At 40.0% G+C, this 13629-nt stretch overlaps 1 protein-coding gene across 1 annotated transcript in view; it reads right to left on the bottom strand.

Annotated features, from left to right (window-relative positions):
* csmd3b (CUB and Sushi multiple domains 3b) overlaps nt 1-13629 on the bottom strand; it is a 318235-nt gene that overhangs the window by 105238 nt on the left and 199368 nt on the right. The window contains exons 8-10 of the mRNA XM_041053205.1: nt 11119-11206; nt 10818-10942; nt 770-891 (exon numbers count right to left, since the gene is read on the bottom strand). Of these exons, the coding sequence (XP_040909139.1) occupies nt 770-891; nt 10818-10942; nt 11119-11206 (335 nt within the window). The remainder of the gene's footprint in view (nt 1-769; nt 892-10817; nt 10943-11118; nt 11207-13629) is intronic.

Below are 13629 nucleotides of genomic sequence, written 5' to 3'. Positions count from 1 at the left end.
AAAAGAGCTCCACTGCGTATTTCAGCACATATATATGTAAACGTGTGTCTATGTGTGCATGCGAGAGTGTGTATATGTGTATGTGTGTCCCTATGGTGCTGACGCAGGTGTTGCCATTGACAACAGCGTGGTCACCACAGTGACCCTGAGAGGAATAAGGATGCCTCTCCTGAATACCAATCAGATTTCTCCTGGGACATAAAGTGACCAATCGCAGCTCTCCATCTGACCTCCAGCCTATCGTCTGCCCCTCTGCCGGATTAACCAATCGCATAGAATTAGACATTGATATGCCCTGACTTGCATATAATTTACAGTACCTCCTACATGAATTATTATCAACACATTTCAATTATGCAAAACTGCAGCTAAACTAACTTTGTAAATGCCTGTAAGAAGTTCTGTGTTATATCAATTAAAATTAGATTAAATGCATGAAATTCAAATGGAGCAAAGCCTGGGAGCTAGTTCAGGAAGACAACTAGAAGATTACATGCACTTCCCACTCTTGCTGTGCCAATGCTGCTGTTGTCTATTTAGCATTTTGTGAGTCCCACATCTACCACATATCTCACCTGTAGGATTTACGTTCCCTTTTTGGTAACTTGACAGTAGGCTATGTTTAAATGCAGTAAACAGATCAAACGGTCACATACCATTTAGATTCAAAATGATTAAAGGCAATGTGTGCTACTAAACAAATATTTGAATTTGAGAGTTTGTTTGATAGACAGAGACAGAGACAAAAGGGAGAGAGAAGAAGATTTACCTTATTGGGATTTGAAGCAGTAATTATCCACACACACTGAGCGTTGCTCTCATATTGAATTGGGAAATTAGGGGATGTAAATGTTCCTGACGGACCTTGAAGATTACTGCCACATGTCTTCACTGTGAACAGAAAAAAACACAAGGTTGTTGTTATTAGTAGCAACTGTAGAATTGTTAGTGGTATCAGCAACAGCGACTGTACCCTGTTGACTCACCGCACCACAACAGAGAGACAATTACCTTTATAATTAAACCATTTAGGTGATGCTTGGAGAAAGACTATGAGAATAAATCCAACAACAAAATATAGCACTTGTGGGTCACAGTTGCAACCCAATAAAGACCAATTATAAGTGACACTAATACAAAGTTGAGAGCTACAAAAGAAAGGGTGTGGTGACAGGAAGTACAGAAATGAAGAGAAGAAAAAAGAAGAGAAGAACAGAAAGAGGAACAGAAGGTCAGATAGATGTTATTGATACTGTCAGCGACATCTCCCTGGATAGCAGTACTTAATTGGAAGCTATTGGCTGTGAAATACCACAGGATTAGCTAGAGTTGCAGTATTGACTGATAGAGACACTCACCAGCAATTTACTCTCAAAATCTATTGAAAGTCAACAACTTCCATCTACTAGCTGGGTAATAATTACATTCCATGCTTAAAAGAAGTAAAACATCTACAATGCAGCTTGAGAAAATTGACATCTTGCATTAGATATCACAGGATGAGTAAATGACTTTCATCTTCTTGTGGGTTGAACCTTGACTGGTTGACCAATGGTATAGAAGTGTACAACAATGTGGTTTGAGTGGAGATTCTCTATGCAAATCCACAGAAGAACATTACTGTATGTCAACACTCGGGCTGGAAAGTCATACACTAAGGCTGAAGCTACACTCAGTGGGGTGATGAAAATGACACATGCTAGTTGTTCGATAAACCAACTAAGCCTTTATTAGGCTGTGTGTTCTGACTAGATGTGATAGAGAACCTGCTTGTCTGTCCTTGGGTCGTCCTGTTAGAGTTGGGAGGTAATTTTCTGGTTGATTTGAAGCAGCGTTTGTTCCTTAATTAGTTTGTTCAGTGGTAGGCCTCAGGAACACGTACAGTTAACAGCCGCACACACACACACACACACATTTGGTCCCATTTTACAAAGAGACACGTGCACATTCAGTCACACGTACGCTGACACGTACTGCAAAGTCAAGATACAAATACATTTAATATTGCAAAATAACAGACTTGTGCGCGCAAACCATTAAGTGTCACAGGAGAATTGCGAGTAGAAATGCGTTAGAAAACACACACACGGCGTGTATCTAAACATATTCATACATACTCACTATCCACACAGAATTCCCTGAAAGGCACACTTTCAAGCACTCTCATTCATTCAGACACACACCTGGCTGCTGCTGTGACTTAGTGTTCAGAATGAAGGCAATGGACAAGTTAAAGAATCATAACACAGTGTGTTTGTGTGTGTTTCTTTGTGTGTGTAATGGGGTGTGTCCGTGAGGTGCTGTAAAACAGTGTCAGAAAAAGTACAAGACACCTCAGAGGCAGCTTATATCTCTCTCGTCTGTCTCTCTGTCTGCGTTTGCCTGTCTCTCTGTCTCCTGGATCGCTGCCTGAGTTCCCCCTGAGTGAATGCAGCTGATGCTTGTTTCTCTAATTCTCAATGCATCTTCAGATGACCTTCTCTTGTGCTCAGCTCACTGGAATTTATACACTGATAGACACACACAGAGATGAAGTGTGTGTGAGTCTGAGTTGCACGTGGGAAATGATTTATCTGCATGTCTCAAAGAGTGTGTGAGTGTCTTAGTAACAGTGTGTGTATGCGTGTACGTTGACAGCTCAATCAGCGTGGCCTGAACGAATGGCCAGCCCATCGCCCTGCCAACAGCAGAATGGGCACAGTGTTGCTATAGCGATAGTGCGGAGAGAGTTATCACCAGAATTACCAGAGGAGCTAACATCCCATATTTTATATTAAACTCCATCCGTCTCTCAGCCTGCATCTGTCTGTATCTCGCTCTGTCTTTTTCGCTGTGCTTTTTATTCACGCTGTCTTGGTCCCTCTGTCAGTCATTGTCTGTAGTTCATGATTCACATAACACTCTTTCATCTGCTCTTAGAATCTGTCGATCTCTTTTTCTCTCCATTTTTCTTTCTGTGTCTTCTTGTGCCTTTTGCATGATTAGCTTACACATTTATGCATCGTAAACAATAATCACATCAGTTAATATACTCTATAATAATACCGTGTATCCCTGCATGATGACAAATTCTACTTTTTAAACTTTCATTACATTTAGCTGACTTCACCTAAAGTATCATTAACTGATTATTTCATTGGTAGCAGTAGAACAAACTCTAAAACTATAAATAACATTGACATATCACCATCTTAAAAAGCTGTCATTGCATTTACACATCCAACACACATTAAGCAGTTAGCATTCATTTGGTGTTGTGTATCTGGTTGCCTAAATGGACACTAGTCCATTTTTTTATTCTTCCTTTAGCTCTGTTGTGACCTCCATCAAGGCCTGAGGGAAATATCCAGCCCTTTAGTGGCTAAATGCTCCTCCATGTTCACAAGCTAGTCGATAAGTTGGTAGTGTACAGTGGGACTATCTGAGCCTTTCTGACAGAAAAGCCTGCCTCCTGTGGTTGATGAGAGCTGAGTTTGCTGGCAAAAAAGAAAACCAAAAAAATGATGATCTAAAAGTTTCAGAGCTCAGTAATGATTCTCTGTAGGTTTGTCATTTAGACTGACACCCTTCACATTACACATAATGATTTGATCCACTGTAATATGAACACAGTGTGCAGCTTTAAGTAAGATTTTGAACACAGGACCATTACTTGTAATGGAATATTTTCATAATGGTGGTCTCACTCTGTCTTACAGCCTATCAGCCTGTCTGTTGTAACTTTGTCTCTGTGTCTCTTTCTCCCCCTCTCATCATTATTTAGACCTGCACACAGTATAGAGGGTTTGAAGCCAAGAGGGACCACACTATCATTGAAATGATAATGAATTCTAGATTAAATTAAAAATTTTGATGAGGTCTATCTGGTACTAAAAGCATATTGTTGGAATCACGAGTCAGATTAACTGAATGACTTTAGGCTGGGACCGCAGAGTGTGTGTGTCTGTTTGTGTATGAGTGTTTGTGTGTAATAACATATCCTCTTTTGAGTTTATATATTCAGATCAACTGGATTCCCCCAGGATTCTCACTTTTTCTCTTTCACTCACTCTCACACATTCACACAAACATGAATACCCACATAAACCACTGGGAGGCAGACCAAAATTAAATGATGTTTCAGGCAAGGATCACATTGCCAAAGCCTATGCTGTAGCTCCAAAGCCCTTGCTCACAGTTCTCCAAAGTTTTGTTTTATGGCTTCAAAGCATAACTGACACAGCCCATAAGCACTGGGAAGGTTTCTGATGTTTCTGAGTATGAATTTTAACACTGTTCAGCTTCACAGTGTTTCTCCAGTGGTTCTCCATTCTACCACAGCAGAAACTCATAAGTGTCTCCTTCAGTCTGATCTCTGCCTTACACTCAAGTTCATCACTCAGCAGGATGGCCTTTGCAGTTAGTGAGTGCCCCCCCCCCCCCCCAGTGGAAGGCTCAGGTTCAGTCATCCATACAGCAATACCTGCTGAAGCATACCAAGGACACTTAACCCCTACCTGTTCCAGATTGCCTGCCTGACCCTGCACCCCAACCACAGAGCATAAAGAGAATTTGGGGGGGAGGTAAATCAAATAGAAAATAAAATTGAATCATACGCATGAGTCTTCAGAAGTACACAATTCATGGGTTGATTTGGAAATGGCATGCTACTGGAGCAGCAATGTCCTCTTAGCGCAAAATGCATTTCCGGGCTCAGTGCTAGTTTGGAAGATGGCCAACTTTTTGATGATACCAAGTCTTAATCAGTTATTTACAATACGAAATTGCTATTACATTAATATTGCTTTGGCTTATTTGCCTTGTATCAAGTAAACAATGAAATGATTACTATGATTCTAAGTAACAAAGTATTTTAATGGCTTATAAAGTCAGGAATCAATTAACGGTGTGCCATGTTGACACTGTATATAATCTACCAGTCCATCACAAAATGCCTGCAAGCCACAGGTAGAGAGATTTTTAAAGAATGGTTAATTTGCTAGTGATGGTAATTTCTTCATCAAAGGAAGTTCATGATTGAAGTAAATTAATAATTAAAGAACCGTCCCAATAAAAGGAAAGTTCTCATTAAAGTAACTTTGACAGGGATGACATAGAAACAACTAGACAGGTATGCTAAAATGAAATCCTCAAATCCTGATTTTGACAAAAAGGGATAAAGGCTATCTTCTAATTTTTCTGTAGATGACAAGCATACAAATATTACTTGTCAGGTTATCATGTTCACTTTTAATCACAGGTATCCCTTGAGTGGATTATATCTGAAAGTTTTTTATGGTCCCAACAAATGTAGCCATCTGAAGTTTGAGATTGGATGAATATTACAGTATCAGAAAACATATATACGAGTGAAATACACTTCAACCAAATCAGAATTGCTCAGTAAAGACTTTTATTTATAAAGTTAATATGGTCACATTAAGGCTTAGATCATGGCTTTGATTTGGTTCTGCAGGAGGGACGAACTGGCTGTTTTAACAGGCTGCCTACAGGAGCAGATAGATTGACCAATGGACACTGAGAATGATTGATGACATCATTAAGCCGGCACACTGCGTTCCAATGGCCCTCGCTCTTGTTAGAGCTTTAATGGGTACACACACACACACGCACCTACGCACACACACACACATACAGTAAAACGCATGCACAAGTTCACTCACACACACTCAGACTCACACACACACACACACACACACACACACACACACACACACACAGTAAAATGTGCAATCACACGTACAGAGACAGTCATTTAGTGTAGCTGCTCTGTGCTTTCTTCTTCTTCCTTTCTTTTTATTGTTTCCTGTTTGAAATCAAAAATCAACATATGTGCATGTGTCTGTCTGTCTGTCTGTCTGTGCGTCAGGCTGACATATAGCACCCTCCGTTGAGTCAGTATATTCAGGCAGATCAACTCCCCTGGAGTTCTCACATACACACACAGACCACAGACACACAGACACACAGACACACAGAGTGAGAGAGAGAGAGAGAGAGAGAGAGAGAGAGAGAGTTGGCTCAGTGGCCTTGCCATCTGTCCATTAATCAAGGTGCCACATGGAGACTCTCTCTCTCTCTCTCTCTCTCTCTCTCTCTCTCTCTCTCTCTCTCTCTCTCTCTCTCTCTCGCATAAAGTCTTGTGGAGTGGACAGAAGGACATTGAGGTTTGATGGCTGTTTTTGTAGTTTATTTTTATTAAGTTTTGTAATTGTTTTATTGTATCTAATAAAGCAATTACCACTCTGTCCCATCCTTTCTCTCTTTTTATATTTATCTGTCTCTTTCTATTGGTTCACTGTTGTGACATAAAGAGCAGATTTTCAAGATACATTCACTTTATTTTCCCTCTAATGTTCCAAAAGACACATTTAGCTGTATTTAAGTGTTTTGGCAGAAGTGACCCTTTAATAAGTCAGCTGGCTTGATGCTTCCTGACAGATTGCCTCTCTCAATGTTATTCATGAGTTTCCACTTTAGCTATTGGCTGGTCTGGATGTAAAGGTCAAATCTGAATTGTGTTCAGCTAGACACAGTCTTTCTCTAATTCCATTTTTGTTCAACAGAATGAAACAAAGTAGGCTAAATAAGGACACTGTACTTTACAGAACACAATGTTTTCTCACTGAAGATCAAATGTACTTGTAATGAAGCACAATCATGGCCGTTCTGCTCTCCTGTACTAGTTTGCCTGTTGAACTCATTCCAAAATTTTATTTATTTTCATGTGGCTGCGAAGCCAGTGGAGGAGTAAACAGTGGCACAGGGCCATTTTCATTGGGATCAAGTACGACCTTTTTTGCTTGCGTCTTTTGGGCAATTTCATGGCTCCAATTAAAAATATTTGTGCCAAGGTGGATGGAGTGGTGCAAATCAGGTTGTGTTTATGCAGATGCAGCACAATTTTTTTTGTTGGGTGTCACATTCTGGTATGAAATAGTACGAGCATTTCCACTGGCTCTGTCCATCTCTTCAAACACTGAGGTTGCCTTAATTAATTAAATCTTCTAACAAAACAGGCACTCTAGAGTAGTAAGCCTCATAGGTTCCACATTCATGATTTGAAAAATCCCTTATTAAACTGAAATGTAGTCGAAAGATAATAATACCAGAGACATTTTATTGTACTACAACTCACTGTTGTTAAAACCGAACTGACCTAACTGAGATTTGTCTCACATAATTATGTGTGATCTGAAATTTAATATTCAAATTTAAAATCAACCTTGGAATCAAAGCTAAGCTTTGTGACTGGCCATTACTGACGCCCACTATCCCCCCACCTGCTGATACTATAATCCACCATCACCCCACCTGCTGACACTATAGTCCCCCTACTAACAGTGTAAGCCTGCTCTAGCTTCCCTTCCAGATTGTGCTGTGTTTTTCCAAGGTTGAGCTTTTCTCCTCTTTTGAATAAAATTGCACAAATGCATGGGTCACACATGCTTTTGAATTCAGTGTAACAGAGCCTGACGTGTCAGATGCCTAGAAAATCCCAGCACATCTTGACTGGCTGCCTACAAGATGATAATATTATATCCTGGTTGCTGACTGGTAAAACAGGGTAGAAAATAACCAGTGGTCTCCCTACTGAAGATTTTGAAAGCCCCAGCACAAAATTTAGGAACACCACTTAAATCTGCATGTAAAGCAACACATTCAGTTTTCCATCCAACTTGGCAAACTTGGAGCCATGTAAAGTGCATGAGTCATTAATGTTGGGAAGAATAAGTCTTTGCCTTGGTCAGCTCATGATCACCTGCTGATTCCTCATCTCAATTGTTCTCAACAGAAATATGGGACCTTAGCAGCACAGGAAGGTCTTCTTTTGAAAAATGAATCGATTGCTTGTTTCATTGTCATCAAAGGACTCAAGGACTCAAGTACTCAAGGACTGGACATCCCACAACCTATCCAGAACTGTCTCCGTCCCACGTTGTAACGATGATGAGAGCCTTGCGTTAGGTCTCCACTTTGGCTTTCTATCTCACACACATACACACATATTTTTTTTAAAAAAGGAAGAGGGAGCATAGTTGCCAGTCACACCCAGTGCTCCTAGTTACAAAATGCCTACAAAATACAACTAAATGGTTGCAGTCTGCTGGAGCCCTGTAATGATAAGAGCCACAGACCTCTTCTAGACAAGAGCAAAGTTTATTCCACTCACAGTCTATTAGCTTTAGAGTAGCCCTTCTGTCTTGCCTTTGGGGCATTTTTATTTTCGGAATTTCAATATTGGCTTTTTGTCCCTAAGGGGAAACTGATTTTTGTGACTAGGTTTAAAAATAGAAGAGAAGTCTCTGTATTCTTCTCTATGCTTTTTCGGCTAAGCCACTGCCACCAGAACACGCTCTTTCAAGCTTTAAATGTATATTTGCACTGCTTTTCTTTTCTGTTTTCTCTTTTGAGTGATCCTGGCATATAGCTCAAATAAAGTCTCAGCATTGTTGTCAAAAAGATATGATTTCAGTGTTACATGGGTCTTGTCCTTCAAGCCACCTCAATATGGTTATTCTGGGATTTAGGGGATTTTTGAAGAAGCAAGCCTTTCTGTTTCACTGAAAGAGGATAGAGACATACTGCATTATTTTGGCAAACAGCAGTATTTGCATATGTAGTAAACAGAAAAAATACTGTATTCTTTTCCAACAATATTATTGTCTAACCATGCACAGACTGAGGATCATATAATATGTTTACATATGTTGTTGTTGTTTATAATATGTAGGTTTGTCAGAACTGTGAACAATAAATGTGAATATTTGTTCCTACTGTTTGCCTTTTAGCATAAACTGAGTTTATGCATCTTGTATTAGGGGACCATGCTGGAGTAAGAGTGCCCTCCATTGTGAGATGCTTAGAATAACAAAGATCAACTAGAACAGAATCACTCGTTACTTAGCAACAACCATGGAGCAGGAGGGTGCGCTTTGTCATGGCTTTGTCAAAAAGTTGCTCGCAGAAATGCAAGTGCTCTGTTGTTTTAAATTCAGCTGAGTTGAATAACAATGCACGCTTTCTGCTCAGAGGTTGAGGTGAAAGTGTCTCACCCTGCCCACATACCTTCCCTTCAAACATCCCTGCTGACTGGCTTTGTTCCGCCGTGGTAGAGGTCGTTCTTTTTAACCATTCACTGCTTCAGGGGACAACATCTGTGATTTTAATGTCACTGGTAATCACCCTTTACCGCTTAGTCCATCGCCACATGCAGGTAAATTCTAGAGTAGATTGGCTTAATGTCAGAAGAAATATTTAATTTCTCATTATAAAGTGTTTAGTGGTGATCAATGCCTAAAAGCCAGTAACAATCTCAAAGGTTGTCAAAGGCTATCAGCACTATAATATCTCTGATAATGGATAATAAGGTTGATTGGCAGGGACCAAATGGTTATTTCATGCCTGCTTACAGGGACCTGTACTGTGATGACTACATTTTTCCCCCTGTGACCTTACAGTGGAAGAGGGCTGATAGAAATGTAGTTTACTTACTAGACAATAAAGGATCACATCACAAAATGATCATCCAGGTTTGGCTGGATTTAGTGTTTTCTTAAGGTTTCCCCTTCAGTAAGATTAAAAAGTGGTTCACTTAGTATTTCTATGAGTTATGTTCCAAACAACGTTTTATTTTCTGTTTTTGCTAAAATGTTGCATTACTAATGCCTTGTGATGGATTTGGGGAGTTTCAGAGAAGCTATAATTTAAGCAGAAAGAGTAGGTGTGACATTTTTCAGCTTTCTCTTGCCTCCCTTCCTCTGCCTCCTCTGTTTCCCTGCCCTCACTTTCTCGTTCCTGATTTCTTTCTCCCTTTCAGTTCTATATCTCAGTGATTATTAGTTAGGTGTTAATGTAGTTCTCTCTTGTTCTTTCTCTCTCCCACACACACACACACACACAGGCACACAGACCCACACACAGTGAATATTGGTTTTTATGTTAAAGTATGTGTCTCCAGCCACAGTCTGAAGCCTAGTGAAGGGAGACATGACAAACGACTTTGGCATTTAACATGACAGACGCCCTCTCTCTCTGTCTCAGTCCCTGTGTGCGTGTGTGCATGTGTGTGGGTGTGTGTCGCGTGTAGTCTGAGACTAAAACAGTGGCAGATGTGAAACCGGAACCAGCAAGGAAAGCTGAGGAATGATTGACTGAAACGCGCTCATTATCAGAGCGGTAAGAGAGATGATGAAAAAACAGGCACCTGTGCCCCTGTCATTAAAACTTTAAAATCTGTTGTCATTTTTGTCGCTGTACTGCATATATGAGAAGATTACACATGTCTAGTGTCACTTTAAAAACTGTTTTGTAAACTGCTATTTGATTTATATGATATATTGAGCAATATCTGACCTGGCGTGTGCTTACAGAAGTGGTTACCCACAGCATTCTGTGTTTACGGTAGAAGGTGTAATTTTAGGTCCAGAACAATCACTATCTCAGCTCCCCTGATGAAAGCATACAACCGCTGCATGTTAGTGAGGCACTACACCGCAAACATTGGATTATGGACTGTTTTGTTTCATAAATTTTAAATTCAGAGGCTTGAAATAGAATTGGGATTTTTTTTTTCCACGGAATCCAGCCCTGATCAACACAAACTCACGCTGTGGAGAGACCAAGGCAACACACTGGCAATATTTTAAGGCAGTGCACTTGGACAGTTGTGCTTGAGTGTTTTCTTACAGCACCTTCAAGTCTGTGATTACAGCCCCTTTCTCCATCTGTATCTGTGTCTGTATCACTGAGAGCCTTGGCAGGGTCTGTTACTGTGATGTCAGTAATTTGTATGCTTGTGGACAGCTATTTCTTACCTTTACAGACCGGTCTGTGGTCACTCCAGGCTGCGAAGACTTCAGCCACTCTCTGGCAGCTGATAGTTTTACTGCCCTGAAGAACATAGTCTTCTCCACAGCTGAACTGCACCACGCTGCCAATGCTACACACAAACACAGACACACATAATCACATACAGAGGGAAGACAGGGAGGAAAATTGTTTTTGAAAACGCATATGTACTCTATCTGTACAGACGCCTACGTTTGTGCCTCTGTGTCTGAATGCAAATGTGTAACTTTAAGTCTGTGCGTGCATGTCTGTGAGTGCTTATTGTACCTGAAGTCGTTGCCATGGCGCTTTCCATTCTCTGGCTCTCCCGGGTCAGGGCAGGAGTTGGACGCCTGTCTCACACCACCTTCATTTACTACACAGAGAGACAGACAGGTGGAAAGCCAGGGACAGACAGGTTACAGTAAGGCACAGACAAGGCCTACAGTAAAGCTAAACTGATAAAGCAACCAGTGTTTCTCTTTCTGACTGTTTTCTTTTCATGTTTCATGTGTTCATAAAGTTAAGAAAAAACACTTGCCACTATGAATAAGTAAACCCTGTAATTATGATGTAAATTATGTAGCCATGGTATACACATTGGTGCCAAATCAATACTGAAGAACTGCTTCAGTGAGCCCTGACATGAATCTAAAACTGTGTCTGCCATTCTATTGATAGCATTCAGCACAAGTCTTCCCCAGGAAATTTCAAGCTCTCCACTTTTAGTTTCAGTTTTGGAAGACTGCCTGCCTTGTCACTTTAGAGGCAGCAGGAAACAGGTGCAAGGAGAAACAGGTTAGACAGACCAGGAGATAGAGAGACATGCGGGTTAGACGGTTAGGTAGGCAGACAGGGATGACACAACACTCCAGATACAATCTTAATTCTCTGAGAGAGCTAATCTTGACAGTAACACTCCAAACATCACAGTGGTAGAACAGAGACAACAGACAGAACTGTACAAATACTCTGAGACTGCGACATCACGAGAAACGCGCATCTGACATGATGCATCTCTACGTTGTCTCTGTCTGTCTCTAATTACAATACTCCTGTTGACAGTATATGGTTTGTTTTATTATTTTTTCCCTTGTCTGTGTTTTATTGTTCTTTTTTTTTCCAATGGTGTGTTTTTTATTCTTGCTTGCTTGTTTGGTTTCTTAATCTTTCCCTGCCATTCTCTGCCAGTCTCGCCTGCCTCCTTCTCCGTATAAATAACCTCACAGCTATATTTCATTGGCTTTCCTTGAAAGATACTACAGTATGGAATTTTTATTTCCATAAAACTCAACCATTCAGAGTCTCTTCTTTCTCTTGAGCATTTAAATATTATAAAACTTTCAAGAAACACAGCTGCTGGGTTAACTTTGAGCAACGGACTGTGTGTGTCAATATGTATGTGGATGAGCGCAGAGCAAAAAAGGCAAAAAGCTTCTGTGTCTACGCAGGGAAAGCCAAAGAAACATAGCTGTCAGGTAAGAGAAAGAATGCAGAACACAAACAATTCTATTCCTATTCACAAGCTTTCCATTTAAAAAAATTTCCAACTCGAAACAGATTATACATTAAAACTCTTTTTTGTGTGTGTGTGTGTGTAAGACTGAGAAGGATCCATCATCTGTTTCCAATATCCTGACACCCAAAAAGCTTATTAGTAATACTATAGTATCTTAAAGAGCCACAGTCCATTGATGACCTATTTTTACTCAATTTAGAGCCCCCACGTGATGGGAATTCTTAATGAGATCAGGGTGAGAGTAAAATTGTTTGAATAATCCTTGAATTCCCATCATCTTTCATTCACACCAATGAACATTAAATTAGGCCACTCTGAGGATTTTTAAGTGTGTTTTTTACAGTTGTTCATCCTTTCCTAATGTCTGGTGTCAGTAGAATATTACTAGAGGGAGAAACTGTCTTGGTGTGCTTATTTACTTCAGCTATATAGCAAACAAAACACCCCATGGTGTATTTTGATATTCAAATTCATGGACTAATATTCAAATGAGAGGGAAACACAACTAATCATGTAGTTCGGTGTAGTATAATATGCATCTTATTTTTTAAAGCAGCAACTAGGCGACAGTGCAGCAGTATTCTGTTGATTACTTATTTGATTAGTATGATTAAATTACATTTGAGTGTGGAAGAACACAAATCATAATGTCATTTGGGTGGTGAACACAATATCATGACTCATCATTTCTGTTTTCTGCATATTCTGACCCGATCAGTTCAAACTCATCTTCACTCAGCGTTTATGTTTAAAAGTTATTCTTGCTGCAGTAATAAGTCACTGTTTGTCTCATCTAAACAGGGGCTTTTTTCAAACATTTAAAACAAATACTGATTAAGTAATGATTAAGTAAGACTTTTACGTTTTTAAAATAAAAGCTAACACAACATGCCCTAAACATGCTGTTTTAGTATTTACTTGTTTATGTGTTTTTCTGGCACAAGCTGCAAAAACACTTACTGGTTAAAACTGAAACTAAAGTTTACTTTTATCTCATGTCAAACGAAAATGCTGATGCCAAAAAGCTCAATTAGGTGTAACAAACAGAAGCTGGGTGATTATACTGCCCATTTCTGTTTTCACACAAACACTCTCCCGCCCAGGCTGTCTGGGCTATCCGACTAACATGCATGTACATGTTTAGTCTGCATCAGCAAACCCAGCAGGTGGTTGGTGTGTGTTTGTATGTGTGTGTATTTGTTAGAGTAGATAGTTTGTTGCTTTGTTGGAGCGGCTAATTTGACCATCTGGACTATTAACACTATAACAGAGGGACTGGT

The sequence above is a fragment of the Toxotes jaculatrix genome, chromosome 13 (assembly GCF_017976425.1).
Source record: "Toxotes jaculatrix isolate fToxJac2 chromosome 13, fToxJac2.pri, whole genome shotgun sequence".
Lineage (NCBI taxonomy): Eukaryota > Metazoa > Chordata > Actinopteri > Toxotidae > Toxotes > Toxotes jaculatrix.
The sequence above is the reverse complement of the archived record's forward strand: the minus strand, read 5'-3'. Positions and strand labels throughout refer to the sequence as shown.